The sequence below is a fragment of the Lissotriton vulgaris genome, chromosome 4_1, assembly GCF_964263255.1.
Source record: "Lissotriton vulgaris chromosome 4_1, aLisVul1.2, whole genome shotgun sequence".
NCBI classification, from domain to species: domain Eukaryota; kingdom Metazoa; phylum Chordata; class Amphibia; order Caudata; family Salamandridae; genus Lissotriton; species Lissotriton vulgaris.
In genome coordinates, this window is record NC_141691.1 from 981,591,612 (window position 1) to 981,619,389 (window position 27,778).

The 27,778-nt window shown below is 44.5% G+C and overlaps 1 protein-coding gene across 1 annotated transcript in view; it reads right to left on the reverse strand.

Moving 5' to 3' along the window:
- LOC147722779 (beta-Ala-His dipeptidase-like) overlaps positions 1–27,154 on the reverse strand; it is a 423,764-nt gene extending 396,610 nt beyond the window's left edge. Inside the window, exon 1 of the mRNA XM_086965242.1 lies at positions 27,020–27,154. Within this exon, the coding sequence (XP_086821368.1) occupies positions 27,020–27,022 (3 nt within the window). The 5' untranslated portion in view covers positions 27,023–27,154. The remainder of the gene's footprint in view (positions 1–27,019) is intronic.
- Between the last annotated feature and the right edge of the window lie 624 nt (positions 27,155–27,778).

Genomic DNA, 27,778 nt, shown 5'->3' on the forward strand with positions numbered 1-27,778 from the left:
GGCACACTCCCTCATAGTGGCGCCTGCTACACCAGTAGGATACTAAAGATTTTGGGAAGCTCAACAAATCTAGGAACCTGTGCAAACATATAGGAGTAAAAAAGAGTAGTTCTTTAGGGGCATTCAAACAAGTAGTAGCAAATGTAAGGGGAGGAAGAATAGTCAAATTCTACATACTTAATAAGGAATTGAATTACACAAAAGCCCATGGACTGCCCTAACAATTTCTTTGGTTAATGTACATGCATAATTTTTACAATATTTATTTCTACTGCAGAGTACTTGACAGTCATTGTTCTCCTCACTGTCTTTATTACACCGTTCTTGCACACCTACCACTCACTTGAGCTCTGTTCCACTTCATCTTGTACATATATAATTGTTTTGTATTGTTTTTATCTATTCAGAAACTTATTACATAATTCTGTTTTGCACCATACTTTGTAATGTTGTATCTATTAAACTTGCCTACCTTTTGTCAAATAACTGTGTAATCCATTTATATATTGAGTATATGGGAACTGGCTTTTTTCTCACCCTAGATATATACAGCTTTTTTTACAAATACTACCCAAGGAACCACTATTTTGCTACCCTTAGAGGTCACGATAAGGGCACTGACATGGAATCTTACTGTAGCACAGAGAGCTTAGGCTTGGACTGGAAAATTAAAGCAAGCCTGACAGTCAGAGCTGCAACAGCTCCATGATTGGTATTGGTGTCTGAATCCAATATACTACACCAGTGTTCTCCAAAATCGGCCCCGGAGGGCCAGATCCATGCAAGATTTTAAGATAACTACATTAATATAAATAGGGATATGCAAAAACTCTGGCATAGATGCGGCCCTCCTGGACCAACTTTGGAGAGCCCTGTTCTACACTATGTGTACCACGCTCCGTTCAGCACTGCGGCGAGAGGCAATGACAGCTAATGAAACGTAGCACTCAAAATAGACAGTTGGTGACAGGTATCAAGAGAAGAGAGTCTAGAAAGTATGGAGTGGCTGAGGAGTGAGGAAATGTCAGGTTGGCGTGGGTAGTGATGTGTTAATGTAGGGGTATGAGAAGCGTGACACAGAAAACTTGTTAAAAATGTGGTTTAAGGCTTTAAATAGATTGTGCTATTAAAGGTAAGACATTAAATATGCACACAAATATAGGAAAGGCCCTAGATGACATGGTTTAAAACAAACACTTTTGGAAGGATAAAAGGAGTCAATCAGAAACATGGTAAGTATGCAGTGCTTCATGGGAGGGGTGGGGAAGACTAGTTGGACAGGCTTAAACATATAAAACCACTGAATAGAAAGCAACAAAAACCAATGGGCAGAGTTGCTTTCCAGATCAGCTGTCCCCACTAAGTATTTTGCAACCAGACAGCTGCGCTATAAACAAAATAACCTGGCAAGGCAGTGAGCTTGGAGCAGAAAATTGCTCCGGTTTCTTCAGGGACAGCAGCTCTACTTCCCATAAGCATTGCTTAACTACTTTTTAGTCACACATGCCCTTGAAAACTGGCCTAACCTGGGTGGCAATCAACGAGATTCCAAGACACTAGATCTCGGAGACCACTGCATACAAGGCAAAAATGTTCAGGTCACTTATTACTGAGTGTTTGGTAAGGATGGCTGGGACATAACAAATGTTCACAATCAGCACGGTATGCAGTCATTTCACTCACTCACCCACTGAAATTTGTTACGCATAGATGTAGAACAACTGCTCTAACAGAGCGAAGGACTATCGGCCATACCCAATAGAGGAAAAACCTCTGTTCTTATCCAGTTACGCATAAAAGCAAAAACTCTACAATGTTCTCCTACGATCAAACACAATTTACCTTCCTACTAATCTACACAATCACTTCTAATCGGATAGATTGTACATGCTCTCTACTAATCTCACACAAACATAAGATACAACTAACTAACTGTGTGTTTTTTCAGTTCCTCAACAGCAGGAGGCCAAATACCACAGAAATTGTATTGGCGCTACACACAGGAAAACATAACATAAATTGGTGGGAAAAATAAACACTTTGATTGAAAGTGGTAAAGCAAAATAATGTATACTAAGCAAAAATTTCTATGGAAGTTTACAAAGGCTACAACCATAATAAACATTGCACACCAGCTAAAAACCGTGCTATTCCAGGAGGAATGGGGTCCCATCTAGCCTGTTTCCCTCAACAACTTTGTGTCCACTCGCCGCAAAGCGCTTAGAGACCCCTGGGTGATAAGGCGCTCTACAAATCAAAAATACAAATACAAATACAAAATACAAATACAAAATACACACAATTAGTTTATACTTTTCGTTCACCCTAATCTAGTTGGCCTTTATCTTGCCTTTTGCTCCCGGGTTCTAACCCCTCCATTCTAGAGTTCCGCCACTTTATTCGCAACCCCACCGTTCAAACATTGTCCATCTGCTCCCTCTACTTAATTCCACGAATGGGTGTGACATCAACTGTCCCAAAACAAGCATTACTTGGTGTGATTATGTACAGATTTGCTACATGAAGCGTGAATTTAACCAACTGGTTAATGGAATACTTTGCCCACTCAGCTTCCCTTTCCACTTCTTACAAATGTCTACACACTCTACGCCCCTTTGATTAGTGATCTCGTAAGTAGCCAGTGTCGTCCCTGGTACTCACCAGGGACCTGCACATAAAGCGACCCGAAAGCACAAAGGTAGATCCCAGCTAGTGCGGCTGAAAACATTCGCCGGGGAAGCTGGGTGTCCACCATGGTAAGGAGTAGGAGCAGGGGCTCCGAAACACACTCTTCGTCCACAGAACAGTGAATGTGCCATGCTTGGAGTTGGCAGCAGGGTAGATGTGGGGGTTACAGCAGTCTATGGAATGCGAGCACGCTCTAGGGACGTGGCCATCGCCTCTGACCATCGCCCCTGAGAAAAGAGAAGAAAGACTCAAGCAACAAGCATTTACAATGCATTAGGTGTCGCATTACCGCGAGACCTAGTGCATTGTAAAGGGTAGGCATCACCACAACACAAGAGGGGGGCAGGGGGGTTTGAGAAGCCATGGACAACGGGTGGGCGGGGGCCGGAGAGGAGAAGGCACGGACAACAGGGGCGGGGGCGAGAAGGCACGGACAACAGGAGGGCGGGGGCAAGAAGGCATGGACAACGGGAGGGCGGGGTCAAGAAGGCATGGATAACTGGAGGGCTGGTGTGGGGGAGAAGGCAAGGACAACGGGAGGGCAGGCGGTCGGTAGAAGGCACAGACAACGGGAGGGAGGGCGGGAGTTGAAGAAGGCACCAAAGCACTTTGTGCCTCATTAAAGAAAATAGTGCTCATGGTGTAAACTATCTTGTACCATGTAACAACCAAAGTAAAGGGGCCAGTAGCCATGGAAGGATACAAATGACGACATAGCCGTACTAAGGAGGGACTAACCAGCCTATGAAGGAATCAGAAGACAGCATTTACAAGGGACAAAGACACAAGCCAATGAAAAATATTGGCGGGGAGTAGGCGGAACTTCACTCCCATACTGAACTACCAGAGATCATCCCCAGAGCAGCGCTTACACGCTGGCTCAGGCTCAACCTAAAAATAGGATTAGAACACAGGGGTGGGATTACATAAACTGCCAATACAGACACCTTATGAAGATTGCTTTTTCACTGCCTCATAGAACACCGACCAAAAGAAAAAGGTATGTAGGAAAATACTGCAGGCATGTAAAAGTTATATTGTGTCAAATAGCACCTGTGGGCAGTTTAGGTCTCCTGGCTGAAAGGTCAGAAAAGTCTGCATTGAACCATATGTAAAGGCTAAACTGAAGAACTACAGGTTTATGAACTGAGGTAATGGGATAAAACCCTAAATAAATAGCTCCACTCTTGATATGAATAAAAAAGACACACGCTCAGTTATCTCCAGAGATGCCTATCCTGGGAAAGCGCGGGAGACTCATTGCTACATGAACGTGGACACTGTAGTGAGCGTGTGGCTACCTGGACAGTACCATCTCTAATGTGCGGGGCTGGACATGATGATGAACGAGGCTCTGTCCGATTCCATTTTCTATGATTATTGACCTGCATGGAGCCCTATGGAGCTGATTGGAACGCTTTTGTTCAAGGTCTTTCAAAGTGAGATGCTGGATCGCCGTGGTTGCCACTCTCAGAAAGGCCAAGCAAGACCTTTCCTATCACCAGGGAGAGAGCCCGAGGCAGCATTAATCATGTTGCGGGAGAGACGCTTGCAGGGAAAAAGCCGGGATGCGCAGCGAGCGAAGGTGGCATCATTGCTTGGTTAATGTTCACCTAAAAGGTTTAATGAATCAGATAACTAAAGACGGAGATTGTCTTTCGCTGCACAGCCACATTAATGTTTAGATATGCTACACTGTGACAGATTTTGTCATTTCGTTTCAAGTGGTAGTGGTCAAACGTTTCGTCCACAGGACAGCCAACACGCCACTCTGGGAGTCGGCAGCAGGGTAGACGTGGTGGTTTAAAGCAGTCTATGGAACGTGAGCATGCTCTAGGGGCATGCCGAAAGCCCCTGACCACCGCCCCTGAGAAGAGAGAAGGAGGACTCAAACAACAAGCATTTACAATGCAATAGTTGTCACATCTACGCAAGACCTATTGCATTGAAAATGGTAGGTATCATGACAACGGGAGTGCAGGGGGGTTTGAGAAGGAACGGACAACAAGCGAATGGGGGTGGGGGTAGAAGGCATGGACAACAGGAGGGATTGGGGCAAGAAGCACGGACAACGGGGACAAGAAGGCACGGACAATGGGAGGGAGGGAGGGAGGGAGGGAGGGAGAAGGCACGGACAATGGGAGGGCGGGCAGTGGGAAGAATGCACGGACAACAGGAGAGAGAGCATGGGTTAAAGAAGGCACCAAAGCATGTCGTGCCTGAGGAGGAGACTCTCATTAAAGAAAATAATGCTCACAGTGTAAAATATCTTGTACCGTGTAACAACCGAAGTAAAGGGACCAGTAGTCATGGGAGGATACAAATGATGACATGGCCGTACCAAGGAGGGATTAACAAGCCTATGAAGGAATCAGAAGACAGCATTTGCAGAGGAAAATGACACAAGCCAATGAAAAATATTAACAAAGCAGTTGGCGGAGCCTCACTTCCATACTGAACTACCACAGATCATCCCCAGAGCAGCGCTTGCACGCTGGCTCAGGCTCGAACTAATAAAAGGAAGAACAAAAGAGGAAGGTAGGAGAAATAGGGAGGGGGAGACTAACAGGCACATGCATCAAAGCTTTTTGCGATCGCAAACGGTGCGAATCGCAAAAATCCTCCGTTTGTGATCGCAAAATCAGCTTTTGGGATGCATCAAGGGTGAAAGCCCTCGCAATTTGAGAATTCGCAAATATTTGCGAGTTCTCAAATTGCGATTGCATTTAAGGAATCACATTCTTTGATTCCTTAAATGCAATGCATGAAAGATTTAAAAATAGCTATTTTGCAATTAGGGGGAGCAAATTACCATGAGGTGGAACCTCATGGTAATTTGCGAAAACTTTGAAAAATGCACCTTTGTGCATTTTTCAAAGTTTCATGTTGTGCACACACATGCCATTAGGGCATGTGTGTGCACAACATATGTTCACAGATTAATTTCAGGGGTGCAACAGGGTGTCCTTTGGACACCCCTGCACCCTTGAAATCGCATTCTCAATTCGCGATTCGCTAATTGCGAATCGCAAATTGAGAATGTCTTCCCATTCATTCCTATGGGCCTCTAAGCCCATAGGAAAGAATGGGAAGGCATCACTTAATTGCGACTCGCAATTTTCGAGTCGCAATTAAGGAATGTTTAGAAATCACACATTTTTCAGCGATTTCTTCATGCATAGGGTTATGCGATTTCTTAATTGCGATTCCTTAAAAATCGCAATTAAGAAATCGCAAAAGCCAACAATGCTGCATGTGCCTGTAAGTGCAGACATAGGGGGTTATTACCACGTATACATGATCCAGTGCAAGCAACACGCGACAGAAATTGCAAATATAATAAAATACAGTTAAGTGCTACCAACATGTGGGCCTTTTGAATGTGCCCGACTGCCTGACCCTCAATAAGAAGGAGAGTGGGGCAGTAAGCGATCAACTTATAGTTCCTGAAAGTATACAAATGGACAGCCTGTGTAATTAGAACCACCCAAACTTCCAATCAATTGCCCAGACGAGTAGCAAAAGCAGACCGCCAAACCAGACAATTGGTAAAAGAGGATTCTGTTTGGGGTCAATTGATGAAGTTTTGTTTCAATAGTTATGTTCATCCATTGTTAAATAAGAGCACTGTGGGCCAAACTCAAAAGGTAAAGTTAGACCAAAAGCCTAACTTCAAATCTGAACTCTACGGGTCTGATTCACAAATGTAAACTTAGACCAAAGTCCAAGTTTAGACCTGAGTCTAACTTTAGACCTAAACTCTAACTTTACCATTAGTAAAATAAGACTTTTGGTCTAAGTTTAGATCAAAATTCTAATCTTAGACCACAAATCTAACTTTACTACTAGTAAAGTTGGACCAAAAGTCTAACTTTGCTACAAGTAAAGTTAGACTTTAGGTCTAACCTTAGACTTTTGGTCCAAGTTTACATTTGTGAATCAGGCCCTTAGGCTTCATGTGTTAACTTAGACTTTGTCTAAGTTTACCTTCGTGAATTGGCCCTTTAAACTTTAGGTCGAAAGTTAGACCTATAGTCTAACTTTACCTTTGTGAATTGGACCCTTAGTATCTTCAGCCATAGCTTCAATGAAAACTTTAGGGTAACTGGTCTATCTCATCGATTTGCAAAGCAAGCTAGATACAAACAGCACATTCGCACCTCTCGGAGTACTGATCACAAACTGCTAGAAGCACTTTCTCGTCCTTCATAGACAACCAATGACACCCCTCACAGAATAGTAAACGCCTAGTACTACTAACAGCACTCTTACACCCTTCACACAGTAGCATCCTCACAGACTAGAAATCACACACTACTAACGGCACTTTTACAACCATCAATCAACCTCGACTGGATCTGCTCCTTCCTCTCCGGCAGGACGCAGCGGGTCAGACTCCCCCCTTTCCTCTCGGACCCCACACCGATCACCTGCGGAGTCCCCCAGGGCTCCTCCCTCAGCCCGACGCTCTTCAACGTCTACATGGCTCCACTTGCCCCCATCGTCAGAACCTACGGACTCAACATCGTGTCATATGCAGACGACACCCAGCTCATCCTCTCCCTATCCAACGAGCCCAACACCGCCAGACTCAACTTTCGAGAAGGCATGGAAGTCGTCGCCAAATGGATGAAAAACAGCTGCCTTCAACTAAACACCAACAAAACAGAAGTACTCATCATGGGCCCAAACCCCGACGCCTGGAGCGACACCTGGTGGCCCACCGCCCTCGGAAACCCGCCAACCCCCACAGACCACGCACGCAACCTGGGAATCATCCTGGGCTCCGAGCTCAAAATGGACCGCCAGATCAACTCTGTCTCATCTTCCTGCTTCCACACCCTCCGCCTCCTTCGTAAGACCTTCAAATGGATCCCCCTCGAACACCGAAAGACAGTCACTCACGCCCTGGTCACCAACAGACTCGACTAAGGCAACGCACTCTACGCCGGAATAAACAAAAACCTAATCCTCAAGCTACAGAACATCCAGAACGCCGCCGCAAGACTGGTCCTCAACCTGCCAAAACACTGCCACATCTCCCAGCACCTGCGCACAGTCCACTGGCTCCCTGTCGAGGCGAGAATCACCTTTAAGATGCTCACCCCGGCACACAAGGCCCTCCACGGCACCGGACCAGCATACCTGAACAGCCGACTCAAATTCCACGCACCCCAAAGGACCCTATGATCAGCCCATCTTTCCTACGCCGTGGTCCCCCGCACCAGAAAGACCAGATCGGGAGGCCGCTCCTTCTCCTTCCTCGCGGCCAAAGCATGGAACGCCCTTCCGCTCCACCTCAGACAGACAACATCGCTACCCATCTTCACAAGAAACCTCAAAACCTGGCTCTTCGACAGACCCCCTCCTTGATGGAATGGAACCTGCACCCCCCCACCCCCCCACCCCTAGCACCTTTGTAGCAGGGTTTCCGTTCTCCCACAGAACTGTGCATAGAGATCTAGAACCTCAGTGAGTTAGGATGATCCAAAAACTCATCTCAGTGTCAGAAATCCCCTTACCTAGCTAGCTACAGTGTCTCATGGATCATTATGGAATGATCCATGTCTTAGACAAACCAGAACATGATCTTTAGAATACCTCAGGAGTCGTGGAACACATGAACACTCTTTCGTTATATAATCATTTCAAACCAAAACTGAGAGTCAAAGAACACAAGTGCAAGTTTGAAATATTTATTATTCAATGCAAAGTTCTCAAACGCAGTATCTTGTATAATATCAAAATGCAGATTATAAAAATCAGAGTCAGCAGCATAGTCACTAATCCATAATAAGCAAAAGGTGCTAGCATGTTATAATGCAATTTCTATAGAAACCTATATCACCTATATTTCGCGCACTCTAGCATATTATTTTATATCTAAGAAGGTCTCATTCGGGCTTTAGCAGGGCGGCCCCATACCTCTCAATGTCAGTAGGAGCAGATCACATCAACAGCTACCAGCTCTCTTCATGCGCAGCACCAAGTGTCTACGTTCATTCCGTGTAACTCTATCTTAAACCCGCGTAGAGCCCAAAATGTTGGCATCAACATTATTTGTGTTATGTCTAATGTGGTGCGAGGATCAAGCCTCCCAGCAACCTTGTGTTAGGTTAATTTTATAGTGTGCAGCTCTCAGTGTGCAGACAGTTGTACCAAGTGTACCAGGCAAAGCTGATAGCATAGAAATAACATATTATTCTCAAATAAACCACCTCACCGCTTCTAGGGTGAAGGCGACAACAACAAGTATGTGTCGTGTGCAAAACTGAAGCCGAAGGAAAAAAGGCTGTTTAAACATGTAATGCACTCATGCTAACTTAACGCAATATATGTAACGAAGTATCCATATGACACCCCCCCATTGGTCCGAGCACCGTCAAACATAAGGGAAAAGGCAATACTAAATCAGATACAAAAATTGAAAGCAAAGTTCAATAATCTTGAGCTAAAATAAGCTAAAAATATGTATGAATGAATATGTATGAATGCCTACAGTGGCCTCAAGTCTAAAAATAAAAACAAAACTTTCGAACCAAAAGTTAGTCGCCAGGTCTCAAAAATATGAAAGTAGGACCAGGCCGCATCAATCCAAATGTCTGTAAGAGAAAAAACAAGGCACTTATCCGATATCCAAAGTCATTTGCCACAATGACGTTATCCTCAGCGACATCACGTGATTGAATTCTCCATCAGCTGAACACACTCCATCTCTCCAATTCAGCGAGGGGAAAGTCATATTTCACAACAAAGCACTCCTCCCAGGCATGTCATGAATGGAAAGTATATGCAAAGAAAGTTGCAACAGCCTCCAGTATGAAATCACTGCCATCATCCGAAAATAGTTCAGCAATCCAATTCAGCAATGGGAAAGAACATACGTGCTCCTCCAGCATCGGATCCTCCTGTAACGCCAGAGGACAACTCGGTGGGTTCACCAGATCGCTGTGTGTCAGAAAGGCATCCGCCGCTGCAGAGATCTCCCATTGGCCCAAAACTCCATTTATCGCTGCCAAGGCCATAACTCTTTCGCCAGAACAGATCAGCTCATGAGCCACCAAGGGACGCATTAGTTGATCAAAATCGACGTCAGGAGCAGTCCTCAAGCATAGGCACAAATCAATGGCCCAATCGAACTCGCAGCTCAGGCAGTGAAACACAGGTTGGACACACGTGAAGTCGGTGAACCGGAATGACAATCTATAGGCCGTGCTTAATGCTGCAAGCGGCAATGTTCCATAGTAATTGAGCATCCGATTACGGCACAGTGTCAGGAGGCGTTGAACGGCGTCTTGCGCAGGATGGGCATCCATGTTTTATGAAGAAAAACACCAACAGAATGCCTGCGGCTACAGCCAGTAACACAGGTAGTCCACCAAACAAACTCGAAAAAATAGTGTGGAAAAACGTGGGAATGATACCAAAAACTTTTTCAAACGTAGTCACGAGGCCACTGCTTACTAACTTGAAAAAATGTGCAAGCCCAGTCGTTGAAGAAGCATTAAAAATCTGGTGTACCAGCTCGCAGAAATGAAACGGCAAATCAGTATTTAAAAGCGCCTGCACCTCCGTGCGGGTGTTAGCTATGTGAAGGACATAAGTTTCCCGGGCCGAACTCAGGGTCACTTGTTTTTGAGACAAAAGGGCCCTTATTCTGCTTAAACCATTGAATTTTGCTTCCAAGGTTGGAATCCGTGGCCAGATGGAGACATTTAAAGACCCATGCGTGGGTGGGTATAGAACATTCTTGCAGCACACCACACGCTCTGATACAGTTACCACATAAGCCACACCAATTAATAAACCACAACATAATTCGTTGTTTAAAAGCAAATAACTACCATTAGCTAATAATGTGAATGTGGGAACCACTGCTGGAACTGGCGTGCCTTTTAAAACACATGCTAAATTTGGGCGGTCCTGATTACAAGAACCGTGTAACTGAATGTGTCTGCATATTAATGAATGGTCAGGTGACTGTGTGCATTCCTCACCATTAAGATTCACTTCTTTCCCATCCTTCAGATATCTGTATGTGTATGGTAATGACCATGCCTCATGTAGGAATGTATTGCCTAGTGGTTCATATCGTCCTATAGCAATATACCGCATACAGTTAGTAAATTTATATAAAGGAAATGGTAATGTAATTAAACCATGAATAAGCCACGTGACAGTAGTGGTTTCAGCAACAGAAAAAGGCAAGGATTCTAGCTTCTCAATATGTAACATAGAAAATGATGCATCACGCATTGAAAGCATGCGCTGTTTTTCAGTAAGATTAAAAGGGGCGAAAAGGGATGAAACGTTCAATGAGGTCCAGGGAACTCGACCAGCCTTAATTGTCTGTAGAGTCCAGGCAAACTGCATTACAGAACGCAATTGATTTTGACCATGGTATAACGTGGACACTTCATCATGTACAATATCAACAACAGAAGAAACAATATTATCTAATGTGTAAATTCTGGAAGAAAGCATGTTAATACTGTTATCGACCACTGCAAGCACTTTTTCCAAATTTGCTTGATCAATAGCCCTCAGGCGTTTAGCTGCTTCAACTTGTGAAAATTTCCAAATTTCATTGTAAACAGCATAAATAAAGCGTTTAGACCTACCCCTAGTCGGGCCTTTTATAAAATCATTTAGCTCTATATTCTCATTCAACTGGGACAGATGCAGTTTAACTGCAGCTAAAGTGGAATGTTGTAACCAGTTCTGACACAATTTGCCTACTGAATAAGTTGTAACAGTGTGATCTGTTTCAAACCTGGGATCTGGCCTGATGTGTGTAAAACCTTCAGACAAACCCAAAAAACGACGTTGGCAAGAATCAGAGCTTCTTTGCCACAAAAGCCACCCATCTGGATCAAAACTGGAAATATTAAAGGAGGAATTCTGCAAAAGTGCTTGTATCCCACTGATGGATAATGTAGTGAAATTACTCCAACCTGAATATTCTTCCAAATCAGGGATAGTAGGGGTATTTAATTTTTTAGATGTAGCCAATCCAAAACATGTTGTTTGGGAAATAGTAGAATTTAAAAACAACATGTGATTCGGGATGAGACATGCACGATGCAAAGCCTCAGTGCCTTGTACCTGCCAATCTTTGGTACCCCAAACCGATTTAAGGTCAATAGCATCCTTCCATAACTCATAGCCATCCACAGATAACCTTTCTAGAAAGGACTTTGAATACAGCAATTTTGTATCAGTTAGTCTAACTTTGGGCATGAATTTCTGGTTCACTTTAAAATAAAACGACTCAGGATTTGATTGATTAAAATCTGTAAAGTAAGAGTATTTTCCCAGAAATGTACTTGAGCTCCCCTGTAAAGGAGTAGGGCAATGTTCCCACTGAGTGTAATTCACAGGAACCCTCCTGGAACTTGTCTTGTGCAAGAAATGATTTCCATAATGTTGGTAACAAAACAAATCACCATAATTGACAGAATCTAAATACAAATCCTCATCATCAAAGGCCGCATAATATTTGAAATCAGAGAACAATGCTTCTACGGCCTGAAGATCCCAATCATCAGAACGAATATTTTGCTTAATCACATCTCCCATGTTTACTCTAAGCACATTAGGAACATTAATAACTTCTGTGGGGCCATGTATCTGAAACCTAACCGCATCCCACACAATCCCGTCAAGGACAGGCCAAGCAGTAATCTCTACTGAATGTAAGTCTCTCTTTAGTCTGTGTGCTGAATGTGAGGAGGAAAGAGGGGCCAATGTTCCATTAAGGTACCGAATTCCTGTTCTTTCTTTCACATAATGGCCATCGATCAGCCGGAAAAAATAAAACACAAAACCAATTGACATAAAAAGATAAAATGAAAATAGTATCAGCCAAATGTATGTCCAAGGTGGAATTAAAAAATGTTTTTTAAACAACGTGGCATATTTTGCAATAGTCGATGGTTTCTTTGAAAGTTCCGAATCAGAGTCAAAAGAGAATCTGGACTGGTTAGCCAAACGAGCATGTAAATCGGACATAGATAAATCAGCAGGATCTGCATATGTCACTTCATCAATGTTAGTAACAGGAATAGTATTTAATAAAGGACTGGATATGGCAGGCATCTCGAGGGACACCTCCTGATCTGCACCAGATGTAATAGCCAGCACAGAGTGCCTCACCATGGAAGGACAGGATACAGCCGGTGTCATGCTATGAAGAATCGGCCACCCTGTGTGTCTTGACATTGTCAATAGAAATAAATCTGTTTTCCTTACGACCAGGAAGTGGTGGTAAAATGACTGTTCTTGTGCCCTTCACTCCAAGGACTCGAACCGGCGCTCGATATGAGGGACCAAACTCTTTCTTGTTATCGATCTTCTCTCGAACCAGTTCTCCAACTTGGGGTAGCCAGCCAACTACCGGGATCTGCAACGCATCATCCGCCGTGGAGGGCAAGTGTTCCTTTGCAAGACTGTCTCTGGTCTTTTGTAGATCCTGTAAAACATTGCAATGTTCATCTACGTCAAAGGCCGCGGCCTGGGCCTGGCAGTCTGCACCATCAAGGTCAGGGACGTACATCTTGATACCAAAGAGCATTTCGTATGGGGTCCGCCCACCCAGAGACCTTCTAGGGAGATTATTAAGTGCACGCTGCACGCCATAGAGGTGGGTCAGCCAGTTTCTACCAGTGCCTATAACACGGGCTGTCAAAGATTGCTTTAAGTCGCGGTTCATTCTTTCTACTACAGAATTGCCCTCAGGCCTGTAGGGACTTGAAAACTTCACCTGTACTCCCAACGAAACCATAGCATCCTTATACGCCTTAGAGGCGAAAGCCGGACCCTGGTCCGACTGGAAAGCACCAAAAGCAAAGATTCCCACAAAGACACGCAAATCCTTAATGACAGTTCGCGAATCAGCGCTTCGATGCGGCCATACCCATACAAAGCGTGTGCATGAGTCAACTGCTACTAAGATGTATTTATACGCAGTATCAGAAGAAAAAGGACCGCAGTGATCCAAATAAACACAACCAAGTGGTTTATTAGAGATGTACAACTGTGTCTGAGGCGGACGCGCAGCAGTAGAAGGCTTAATCTGCTGACAAATGTCACACATAAGGACATAATCGCGCGTCTGTTTGTACAGTCCCCGCCACCAGAACCTCTGTTGTAGCTGAGATACAGTGGCTGAGACGACCGCATGCGCAGACGCCACACCTTCATGAGCCGCTGTAATCAGAGAAGCTCTGCGATCCGAGTTGGGAACTAGACGCTCTCCAACTTCAGGAATATTCACATAAGGAACCTTATCGGGACTTAAGTGGTATGTGTACTTCGAAGGGAACCCCGCAGGATATTTACCTCCCTTCTCCGTGGCAGCAACAGCTGCCAAGATGTCATCATCTATTTTGCTTTTGGACCTCGTGACTGCTGCAACTAAGTATTTTGATACCGCTGACTTCGCTGCTTCATCAGCAAGCGAGTTGCCAACAGCGTGGACCCCCACGCGCTGGTGGCCGAGAGTATGAATCACAAACACGAGCGGCAGTTTCTCTTTAAGTTCTGCCACTCGGACCCAGATCATTTTATGTTTTATTGTGCTACCCTTGGAATCATGAAAATCATTCTGAATCCAAAAGAACAAGTTCTCATTGTAAGACTGGACACAATAGTAAGAATCACTTACGATTAAAGTCGTCACACAAGGATCAGCGTACTCTAATGCGAGCATCAGAGCACGCAGCTCCGCTAATTGTGCGGTGCAGTCCCCAAGCGTCTGCGTGTGCACGACACTGGACTTGAACTCATCGTTCACCATGGCACCTACCACAATGGCGCAAGCGGAAACGTAGGCATGTTTAGAGCCATGCGCAACCTGCGCCGAACCATCTGTGTAAATGATACAATGGAAATCCTCCAACGGCCGCATTGCTAAAGGAGCAGGATGAACAAATTCATACTGTAAATACTCCTGCGACCGTAAAGCGGCGTCAAAAATAAACGTGACATCCTGAGATGTCAAGGATGTAGCCCACTGAATCCACCGAGGGTGCAAAGCTTTAGAATTCGGTACACTGGCTTTCGTGACCGCCTCCAAGGCAGGACACGGGGTAACAACCAACATGCGCTTTCCCTGTGACAGGGCACGTTCTTTAAGAATTGCCATCTGCACAGCCGTTAAAACTTTCTCCACAGTGGAAAAACGCAGTTCAGCCGAAGTGTACAAGTGTGACTTGTAAGCAATAGGTACAGTATCCCCCTCATTAAAAGTCAGGTATGTGAAACCCACCGTCCCAGGGATAATCCTTATCACCAGGTTGGTCTGGTTATCACGGGTCTGTAAGTAGTCAGAAGTGAGCAAATCAGCCTGCAAAGACTGCAGAATGGCTGAATGCTCAGGCAGCCAGCATGATTTGGAAAAAGATGGTTGTACCAAAGCATATAAAGGCTTGATACGCTGGGCATATTCCGGAATGTATGTCCTCCCGAAATTTAAAAAACCCAGTAAAGACTGTAATTTTTTCAGCGTTGTCGGAGAGCGCAACTGCGCGCACTTCTCCAGGAAGTGAGGAGCCAATCCCTTTCCTTCATGGTTAAGTTCATAACCTAGAAACAACACTGTGTACTCCGCAATGTGTGATTTTGCAAAGTTAAACTTGTAACCCATGTCTGCAAAGTTACAAATTATGCTGTTTACTCGACACAGATGCACCCAAAGTTCGTCGTCTGTGAGATAAATGTCATCCACATACGAACATGCAACTGGATCGAAACTCTCCAAAAGAGAGACTATGCGGGCGGAAAACACTCCAGGACAGGACTGATTTTCAAACCAGCCTGTTCCGCCCGAAGCTGCGCACCTGCGGGGGCTGCGCCATGAATATTACGACCAATGTAATGAACAAGCGCTCTAATCACTCCAACCGCGACCTCATGAAGACGCCGCAGGTCACCCACGTTACAAGTGGCGCGATTAGGACGAGGAGTAAATCCACCCAAAGCGGGCCAATTTGTGCCCGGAATGGACAAAGGACCTAACCTCGGAGCCGTGAAAGAATGGGGTAGGGCGCCACCAAACCAAACTCCGTGCTGCCAAGCGTCGATAGGTACTTCCAGTGCCCTGTACGGAGCATAAGCCGCCGGTACATCCGTGGCAGTGTATGAATGGAAGACACCCGAATTAGCGTCCACAGCCGGAAATGTTACCCAGGAATAAAACAATTCGTACGGGTACGCATGTTCCGCACTCACCACTAGAACCACAGCCAAGCCTTCCGCAGGTACATTATAACCCCGCAAGTGGTCGCGAACCGCGACGCGGCTATGCTGCGCTATGTCCACGGCCATGTTAGCACAGGAAGTGAAAAGAGACAAAGAACAGTTTGTAGCACAACAGGGTAGTAATTCAAAGAAACCGTTTTCAGAAGAATTCAAGCTTGAAAAGACCTATTTCAAAAACAGGTAGGTTATTCCGACACCACCGTTTACCGGAAACGGGAATGAAGGTGTTAAGGTTTGAACGATATACTACTCGAGTGTCATGAAATAAGGCCAACCAAACCGTTGGGCGCCATGTAGCAGGGTTTCCGTTCTCCCACAGAACTGTGCATAGAGATCTAGAACCTCAGTGAGTTAGGATGATCCAAAAACTCATCTCAGTGTCAGAAATCCCCTTACCTAGCTAGCTACAGTGTCTCATGGATCATTATGGAATGATCCATGTCTTAGACAAACCAGAACATGATCTTTAGAATACCTCAGGAGTCGTGGAACACATGAACACTCTTTCGTTATATAATCATTTCAAACCAAAACTGAGAGTCAAAGAACACAAGTGCAAGTTTGAAATATTTATTATGCAATGCAAAGTTCTCAAACGCAGTATCTTGTATAATATCAAAATGCAGATTATAAAAATCAGAGTCAGCAGCATAGTCACTAATCCATAATAAGCAAAAGGTGCTAGCATGTTATAATGCAATTTCTATAGAAACCTATATCACCTATATTTCGCGCACCCTATCTAGCATATTATTTTATATCTAAGAAGGTCTCATTCGGGCTTTAGCAGGGCGGCCCCATACCTCTCAATGTCAGTAGGAGCAGATCACATCAACAGCTACCAGCTCTCTTCATGCGCAGCACCAAGTGTCTACGTTCATTCCGTGTAACTCTATCTTAAACCCGCGTAGAGCCCAAAATGTTGGCATCAACATTATTTGTGTTATGTCTAATGTGGTGCGAGGATCAAGCCTCCCAGCAACCTTGTGTTAGGTTAATTTTATAGTGTGCAGCTCTCAGTGTGCAGACAGTTGTACCAAGTGTACCAGGCAAAGCTGATAGCATAGAAATAACATATTATTCTCAAATAAACCACCTCACCGCTTCTAGGGTGAAGGCGACAACAACAAGTATGTGTCGTGTGCAAAACTGAAGCCGAAGGAAAAAAGGCTGTTTAAACATGTAATGCACTCATGCTAACTTAACGCAATATATGTAACGAAGTATCCATATGACACCTTGAGACCCTTACGGGTGAGTAGTCGCGCTTTAACAAACTCCTGATTGAATCAAAGAGTAGGAGTCTCAAACTGCCTTCTGTATCAACTGTAACCTCACACGCCTAACCGACAGCAGTCTGATGGCGCCACTATGAATGGCAATGAACCTCAGTCAGTGGAACGAATTAATGTATCTAAGTGGTTTCATTTTGTCCTAGTTTCCTCTGCAGCTTATGCAAGCCACCAAATAAGCGGTGAACTGGTCTCTTTTACTTTCTATATTCAAGCAAACACCCTTAACAAAACACACTAGGCAGAAGAGGCGTCTGCCAAGTTTCCAATTGCACTGTTCTCCTATTGGTTCCAGATTGCTGACGTCAGCACAGATGCGCCACATGAAGATTAAAGGCGTATGCTTCCTTTGCGGACGTTATCATCCTCAAAAGAATCTACAGATTACAATTACGATAATATTCATCTTTTGTAATGAAACTTTTGGTCAAAAGGAATATACTCCCATCAGGGTGAATAATTATCCGTTTACCCCTTTAAAACGATGTATTCCCTTACTTTGAACAGTAGGAAATTAAATATTTCCACTTAGTAGGCCTCAGCCAATCCTGTAGCGTTGCTGCCCAAACCCATTAAACCAGGCACCCAAAGTCAGCTTAAGGATTTTGGGGGCCCCGGGCCAAATGTATTTTAGGGGTCCCTGTTCAGAACAGCTATGAATGTATGATCCAATTTCCGCTCCCTTCATGTCCTCTTTGGCTATGTCGCTGACAGTGCACTGGCACACGTTCAGATTCGAACTGTGCTTACATCTATTATTCAGGGACAGTGGTATGTGTTTCAATATTGTAACATACCAGCAGCTCATTACTGCAAATATTCTCTGTGACCCCCTCCCAGTTCTCATATGTGAGGTCCTGTTTTGATCTAAAAGAAACTCTTGTATGGATGTTGCATGAAACATAAACAGAACATTTCTCTGCCAAATGTCTATAATAGGCTCACACATCACCAAGATTAAAAATAAATTAAAGGAAAATGGTATTTAAAACAATCTGTGTACGAATTAATTAAGGGCATCAAGGCAAGACTCTGCAGAACTGAGCTGGCTCTTACACGCCCACTTTTCCCGTACCTTAAAACGTCTCTGTGAGCACCCAAAATAGAACTTGAACTGAAGCCACCAACAGGGGCGCTCCAGGCCAGCACGGGGAACCTGCTCAAATGTCAAGTTACTTGGTGCCGGGTGATTCAAGGCATCCAAGCACTACTAATGTACAGGCATCTGGTACACCATGTATCCTTGGGACAGGTCGGCGGACAGTAGAGACTCACTAGCCAGTGATTGCACTCAGCGCATCCTGTGACCCACGGCCTTTTTGTGAGGTAGGCGCTGAAGATAGGCTTCTGGTTGCTGGTCCTCAGCACGCCAGGAGGTACAGCGCCTCTGCTTCCCAACAGCCTACAGCCGCAGGGTCTTCCCTTCTGCAGGATGGATTCTCCCAAACCTTGAGTAGAGAGTGGTAACTATAGATACTGGCTTGCTTCCTCTTCCCAACAGATGCTGCAGTTCCTCAGATGACCCTCAGATCCACTATCCTTTTATCTTTTCTTGAACTGGACCAGTCTCCCGGAGCAGCATGTGAGTTCATCTAGAGTCTGTGCCTTTTTAGGATATATTAACTGAATTACTCTGCCTGTGTGGTTTACCCTTTACTCCTCTAATGGACCTATGTTGCAGAAATACTAAAACAAAAACACTGCTACTCTTCACTTAAGAGTGGGAACTATGCTCGGAAGGGCAGTTCAAAGAATACTATCCATGATGAGGCCTGTTACTACTGCCCCTGCTCCTATATGCTACTCCTCTAATCTACAAAAGCTACAGCACTTCTGCTGTCCTCTTAAAAGTAGAGTAGCCATTATAGGGGTGAGGCTATCAATAGGGCAGCAGGCTCAATGGTTCTGAGCCCCATGATTGTTAAGAACATGCAACCCAATATGGCTGAGCTTTACTGCCCAATGAGGTGTGGGAGCTCACTTTCCTTTCTTGCATTACAGCTCTTGGCCCTGTTGCTATGACACCGGCCCTGCTGAAAAAGCTGCCAATGCACTTACATAAACAAGCATTGGCAAAGCAAACAGGCTTGAATTTAAAGGACGAATGCATGCAGTGTAAGCAAGAAATGAAAAGGCAGACTGTAGTGAAGGCTCCCACCCTTCAACACAGACCTATTTTTGTTTCAATGTGAAATAAAGGGCCATGACAGAGTGGGGCACGATGCCCCTCCGCTCTCTCAACAATGGTAATAAACAGCAGATTATACTCTGGACATCAGCATACAAGGTTTATGCCAGGGCATTTTGTCATTGGTATTTGTTTTAACAAGAGGTATTTAAACAAAAGCAGGATGCCAAGGGTTAAGTGTGAGCAGTAAGGTAAAACCACCAAGTGGCTTCCTGACTTCAAGGAGAGTTGTTTCCCTCTGTGAAGTAATTGGTACATTCCATCTGAGAGGCGGTAAACAGCATTTTTCTTGTGGTAGTTTAGGTCAGCTGTGGTAATAAACTGGAATTTGCCCTTTGGATTGTAGCAATACATGGGTGAATTAGCATTTATTACAATAGTTGCCCCAAATAATGCGAAATTGAGTCACATGTATTTTCACTGCTGTGGCATATATGTAGATACTCATGGTGTAATATGTAATTTATCATTATTGTTGGGTGTGGGTCGGCGGGGCATGTTTCATGAGAACTGGAGCTTCAAGTGGATGTGATGGCGGCTCTCCCTTCCAACAGCAACAGTGATTTATATCACATTACTCTTGGTGGGTTCATATATGTCTTATACTGGGCTGTTTTTCCTCATTAGTAGAAGTGACAAACAAACTTATTTAACATGAACCAGACCAGAATATCTTAAGTGATAGTGGTAGAACCAATAACATGTCCTACTAGGAGCACTGTGCTATTAATATTCAACTTGGCCTGGCACTGTAGTAGTAAATGTTTGAGCCTGTGTTTATTATAACACTAAGCTAAATAACTTTTTTTTTATCATTCTGCATTTATTTTCAAGGGTGTGACAAAATACTTTATTGAACAGGGTAAAGTTAGCTCTTTAGCGCTGCTAGAAAAATAAAATATTGCATTGTCTATCTAAGCTCAACAAGCAATATCATACCACTCAACACTCCATAGCTGGGCTTAGATTAGTTTGGCGCCTTAAATATCCTTTAGTCGCCCTTAGTTCCATCCTAACTCAGTATTGGGGTTTATTTCTCAACTGTTAGACACCAGTGGGTGTTTTAAATTTGATCATTATGATACATTAACTCAGACCATTAAACACTTCCGGCATATTTCCAAGCCCCTTGCAAAACTTTTGCTCTGCCGTTGCGTCACTTTTGTGATGCAGCAGCAGCGTAAAAAATGTAACCAATTTACAACGTGATTCATCTAGGGAGACATGTCACGTTGTTAAGCCAATGTCACATTATACCTGTGGCAGGTACAATGTATGCAGGGTGGGCGTTCCCATGCAGGAAAGGTTAGTAAAAGTGACTCCACTGTTAGAAGCAGGCGTAAGGAGCAGGCGCGGTGCGTCCATTGGGGCGTAGCCCCCCTGCCCGCAGTTCCCTCGTCATCTTTGAACTTAAGTAAACTGATCCAGTTTACTTAAGTTCAAAGACGCTGAGGGAGAACTGGCAATCATGTCAGTCAGCATGACGTTGTACCGCCCACCCCTTCAGAGTCTAAAGGGGGTGGACGGTCTGGCATCATGTTGACTGGCATGATTGTCAGACCAGTGGGGGGCAACAGGCAGCAGCACAACACAAGTGCGCATGAGTGGGGACAGAGGGCAAATTTTCGCACTGTGCCCACTCATGCGCACTTGTGTTTTGACTTGTTTGCGCATGCCCATTAGGAGCACTTTGCGCTCCTAATGGGCGTGCGACGGGCGAAGAATAGCCGTGCCCTAAGACAATCCTGGCGCTGCTGGCAGCGCCAGGATTGGCTGAGAGGGGCTTTAGGCGCCAACGGACCCGGGGCGGACCTACTCAGGACCTCAGGTAGGATTTTTAAAATTTATATTAATGGCATGTGGAAAGTGGTACACTTTAGATTTATGTCAGCGAGTTCAACACACTATCGGCTTCCCGTGGGTGGCGCTGCAACCCCGATCAGCTTAACCTATTTTAAAGGGATACCAGCTGGGTCGGAGCAGAGGAAAGGAAACTGAGAGTTCCCACCTCCTCCACAGAGCAGCTCCTCCAGGCACGATAAGAAAGAGGCGCGTGTCTCGAGAGTGGGAGGGGTGGGGGGAGGTGACTAGTGTGCACGGCCCAGGCGTTTCAGGCAGAGCTCTGTAAGAGAGTAAAAGGCAGCCACCCCGCAGGCAGGATGCATCAGAGCTCAGCATACCGCACAGGCATAAAGCAGAAGCCAGAAGAACACAGGCATCAGCGAGCATTAAAGCTCATTGCATAGGGCACAGTCAGGAAGCAGCAGTTAGAGAACAGGCAGGCATGATGCAGCAGGCATCAGAGCTCAGACATGAAGCAGCAGCCGGAACACAGGCAACAGCAGGCATTAGAGCTCATGCATAGTTCACAGGCAGGATGCAGCTGTCAGAGAACTGGCAGGCATGATACAGCAGGCATCAGAGCTCAGACATGAAGCAGCAGCCAGAACACAGGCAACAGCAGGCATTAGAACTCATGCATAGTTCACAGGCAGGATGCAGCTGTCATAGAACAGGCAGGAAGGAAGCAGCAGGCATCAAAGCTCATGCATAGGGCACAGGCAGTAAGCAGCAGTCACCGATAGGCAGTAAAGCAGCAGGCATCACAGTTCAGGCATAGAGTACAGGTAGGAAGCAGCAAGCAGACTTAAGGGAGAACTGGAGCGCCAGCGCCCACGCTCTTCAGCTGCTGCGCGTGTTTTCCCCTCAGCCTTCAGAGTCCACTTGAAGAATATGCTGCGTTAGCCATGGGGTACGGAGTTCAGGGTCTACGTGAAGAGCCTGGGCATGAGGGACTTTGGGTATTGACATTGTATGTACACATTCAGCCCCACTCTTCAGAGCCTACTGAACTAAATTCAGACGTGAATGTCAGCTGCACCACGAGTCTGCTGGGCTCTACTGAAGGGTTTTCTAATCTTTGCACACATTCTCCTACACTGCAGGGTATTGCCAAATTTCAGTTCCCTACCAGGGTGCAGCTATTGATAAATCCAAATGATGTATTTATTTTTGTGGTGCTCATCCTTTAGCACCTTCTGCATGCTACCAGCTTAACTTGGACATGGCATTAGTTTTTAGTTTTTTAGGGTCAATGGGAGAGTTTAAGTTAACATTGTCATACTTAAATTGGGTCATTAACCAACCAACCAAGATATTTCTACTTTAATTATTTATTAGTTCACTAAATCAGCTGAATAGAGATAAACCAACCCGAACGGATGGACTAGGGTGGACTACGTTGTTTTCTTCCTGCCAAGTTGGTCAAATCGTCCCGAGTAGTTTTTGGTGTCTGAGGCATAGGGTTGTTATGTGAAAATAAAACTTTTAATGCCTGACCCCTAACATTTCTAGGTCTTAGATGCATGTATACATCTTCCAATACATTTCCTGCATATGTGGGGAATGAGGTTAAAGATACTATCCCGTAAACATGTTTTTCCTATGAACTTGCCAACTTACACACACACACACACACACACATTACTATCGCCATCAATGAAAAACGTTATCAAAGAGAGTTTATCATTCGGCACTCCCATCAGAAAAATAACATAATTCATAAAAAATAGTCGATCCCTATAAAACTGGGTACTTTTTAGTTGCGATCCAAATCCGAAATGGCCCCGAAATGTGTTAGTTATTGTCATCTAGGTAGCCATAACTGTTTGAATGCATTGCTCCTGGCTACCGATCTTCTTGTCATAGGTAAGGTCAAAAATCACATCGTTGGTGATGCCATTAATGACATCATTGAAGCCACTGGGGCTGAGGTGCTCAGCACAGGTGCAATGTATGCTTTAGGAACAGGTGTGCTGATCACAGGGCCTTGAAGATCAGCTACAGCCGAAGAATGCAGCCAAGTGGGCTGTGCTCAGAAACTGCTGGTGGCTTCTGAATGCCTGGTCTAATTAGGCTTTTGAACAGGCACTGCTTTAGAGCCCAGTGGGTGCGTTCGAAGGAGATCTGACCATCCAAGTTTTCTAGTCGGAAGGTGTGGGATGCTTTTAAAAAATGTTTGCCTTTTTTTAATGCAAATGCAAGGTTGGAGGTCTGCTGTCCCTTGCAGGCAGTGCTTAATTTGAGCCGGTGGTTACTGTTGGGGCCCACAGGTAATCATTTTTGGGAATCACCACTTATTTTTCCTCAACAAACACCACCCTCCCAACCCCCCTGGCACGCGACATTCATCCCTAACTTTTACGCCCTACCACTTTCAAATGTCACCAGCCACCACTGGTAAGGAGTGACCATTGTAGTCAGAATAGACCTCAGCATGCATTGCTGGAGTCTCTCTTGCTAAAAAAAACAGTTCTTTACTCCCTGGTCCAGTCAATCTACAGGGGGGAGACATTATTGTGAAAGGCAGGCACAGCCTAGTCCGGTGTTAATGACAACTCCTCCCACCACTCTAGCCTAGGAAGGATCATCTGCAAATTCATGGAACACATCAGCTCTCTTTTTGTGAGTATCTTGAGTGAATGCACAAACAAGCCCAAGTCAATCTAATCTAGATGTTGATTCCATAGGCAGGCAGAGGCACAGGATGGTTAAACAAGAAAATGCCAACTTTATAAAAATGGCATTTTCAAAAACACCACAATTTAAAAACCACCTTTCCTAAAAGATGTGTTATTAAATTCTTAGCTTGGAGAGCCCAAACTCCAAATCTCTAGCTGCTCCCAATTGAAAGGTACACTTAAAAACAGTTACAAGGCAGCTCCAACGATAGCCTAAGGGAGAGCTAGTCCTTGCAATAGTGAGAAATGAAATTAGCAGCATTTTACTATCAGGACATGTAAAACACACTAGTACATGTCCTACCTTTCTTACACACTGCCCATGGGGGTATCTTGGGCCTATCTCAGTGGTGTTTTACATGTAAGAAAATGGAATGTTAGGGATTGGTAAGGGGGTGCCCTTTCCAGGGCGAGATGGCAGTGAAAACCCGCACACGCAGACACTGCAGTGGCGTGTCTGAGACACATTTGAAAGGTTACTGGTGTGGGTGGTACGATCAGTGCTGCAGGGTCGCTAGTAGCTTTTGATTTAAGGCCCTGGGCACACACAGCACACTTTACTAGGGACTTACAAGTAAATCAAATATGCCAATCATGGATAACCAATTAGAATCACAATTTACACAGGGAGAACTTACACTTTGGCCAGATCAGCAGTGGCAAAGTGCCCAGCAAAGTGCCCAGCAAAAATAAAATCCAGCACACAGTCGAAAATTACACAAAATGGAGGCAAAAAGACAGGGGAAACCACACCAACAATGCCAGGTCTAAAAATAGTCTTTGGTAATTAATTTAGTTACTTGTGAAAACTTTTTCTTAAACCCCTCTTAAAAACATTAGGACATCGTAGATGAGTACATGCCTTGTGGAACTTGTTATTATTAAATACGCCAATTATCTGTTTTAGAGCGAGTACTTTTCTCAATGCCACATTTCTAGCTAGGAAAGCAAAGGAAGAATAATAATATCAATCTTTTTTATATAATTGCACCCTAGTTTTAGATATATTGAGGCCGATTTTGATGTTGGGAGAAATTGCTTCCGCCCGACACGACTCATAAACGGGACCGACCGACCCTCGGTTGGCAGTCTCGACCACCTGATTTGGATGTGACCGAACACTGTTTGGTCGCATTTCAACATTTCCCTATGGAAGCATGTATTACAGCCGTAAACCGGCTGTAGTACATGCTCCCATAGGGAAATGGGAGGTGCTGTTCATCCCTGCACCCCGTGGCAGACCAAAAGGGGAGCACAGTAGGTGCCCCCTCTGCCCCCAACCGGACGTGTGCACACAAGGAGGCCCTGCTGGGGGCCCCCAAACACGCTTTCCGACATAGTTTCCATGTTGGTCAGGCCAGCATCACAACCATGCCGGAAACCATGCATCGTAATCCCAAGGGCGGAAAGGCCCACCCTTTGGGATTACGAGCCAGTTCCAACTGCCCGTTGGAAGCCAGCCGGAATGACCGGTCAGTTTCAATTCCGACTGGCTGATTCATAATTAGCTGGTTGGAATTGAAACCGATGATCGCGGCTTTCCAACAGCCATCGTAATAGGCCCCTTATTGTTTTTTATTACGTCGTATTTATATTCTATATGTACCTTGCACTTTATATGTATGGTACTAATAGTTTGATTCATAAGCTGCTGCTAACATACTGCTGAGTGTTTTGCTTGTTCTGCTTGTTCGAAACAAGGGTTAGTGTGTTACTTTAATGTCATGTAATCATACAGTGGACGATTATGGTGTTTTTTTTAACTCTCGCTTTATGATTATTTTCGATTGTATTGTATTGACCTATGTCTTTTATGGCCATGAGTGGCCGAATAAAGATTATTTGAATTGAATACTATACATTTACTTTATACTGATTCATGGCCAATAACATAACCCTGTATGTAGGCTGATGTTCCTGCTACATAACACCATTCGCGCCCTACAAGTGGACACAGACTTTCATCCTTCCAGGGACGATAAACTGAATTGATTAATCAACAACACTTGTATCTTTGTGTGTTAACGTGAAGATTTCCTAAATGAGTGAGTTCTCAGACCTTGCATGATAAAACTGTTGCTTCCTGGGCAGATAAGGGCAACCTGTCATACCATGTACAAAGATACAAGTATTGTTCATATCAGAAATCATAAGTCAGGACACCTTAAAAGGGTCAGGACTGGGAATTCCCCCCCCCCCCCAATTATATTGTATTGTAATTGTATTTATATAGCGCTTACTAACCCAGACGAGGCATTGAATCTCTTTTTCAGCGAGTAGCACGCTACTCCGGAACCCATAAAGGATTAGTGTTGAATTAGTATAGTGAAATATGAAAGTCATTTGAGTGGTGGGAAGAGGGACAAAATATTTGCATTTATATAGCACTTATTACCCCAGAAGCGCTTATTTGGCGAGTAGTGCGCTACTCTGGAATCCATAAAGGATTGGTGGTGAATAAGTATAGTGAAATATGAAAGTAATTTGAGTAGTGGATATTAGTCAGTTATTTGGATTGAGAAGGATAGCGGAGGGATAGGAGAGGGAAAAGGATTGCATTTATATAGCGCTTCTTAACTCTGATGGGGTGTTGATGCCCTTTTTTGACGAGTAGCAATCTACTCCAGAACCCATAAAGATTAGTAAACCTCGCACACAACAATTGTGTCAGCACGTGCAGGTCCAAGATTGTCCATCTTACCCAACAACTCATATGGAATGCTTCAGTTACAAAAGAAAAATATTCTTAGCAGCTTTAAATCAACACAATATAGCCTTAATTAACTTTTACTAAAAATGAAATCATTAATCTAAACTCTATTTCGCTGACTTCTTCGTACATTTCAGTTAACATGAATTTCCATCAAACAAACCCAACATAACATCTGTGAAATCAAAATGAAGGCATACATGCAAAAATAAATTCTGCTCGTCAATATTAAATCACAGTTTGGTTTTTGTAATCTGATACTCGACTTTTCGGTTAGGTAGAGAGAAATAAAGCAAACACTACCACATCGTAAACTAGAAAGGTTCGCACTTTAATATTAACAATTGTAAATGTTTCTTACCATCCTGAAGTTGGGAGGGTTTTGTGGCGGCTCCTTCCCTGCCTTGTTAGCCTCCTGGCTTTAGGTTGAATGCAGTTACATTCCTTGTCAGGGTCTTCCGCGTCCAGCGTCCCCGCCTCTCAGCCCCTCGTTCGCTTGTTTGTGCATGCCGGTTGGAAAGGCAGAGAGAACAGTACATGCTTCTCACATAATTAAGAGTCAAGCCAAGATTTCTGCTTGTTTTTTATCGGAACATTATCTGCAGACGCCAAGGGACTGCGAGACAGCACGATTAACTCATGCCCTCGTTGACTGTTCTAAAACTGTACACATGCCTTCTTATTGGACCCAACGTGCTTGTATATGCAAACTAATGTTACTGGCGTGTACACGTCATGTGCAAGCACTACTGCTAAAAAATTACACAGGGAATGTTTTTATTTTCTAGGAAATTTGAAACTATTTAGTTAGAAATTCCGATGCCACGCGGTTTTATAGACTGCCATTCGCCAATTTCTTTGATACTTAATGCAGTGCGAGTTGTGGCTTCACACCAGGGGCCTTATTTATGAAGGCTTTGCGTCAGTTTTGCGCCGCCGGTGCGTCACTTTTTGTGACGCACCAGTGGTGTAAAAAATGCGCCTAGTTGCGCCATATTTAAAAAGTGACGCATCTAGGTAGATGCGTCAGGTACAATGTATGCAGAGGGGGTGTTCCCCCGCAAAAAGCCTCATATTAGTGACGCAGTGAAATCTATGAGATTTGACTGCCTCACTTTTA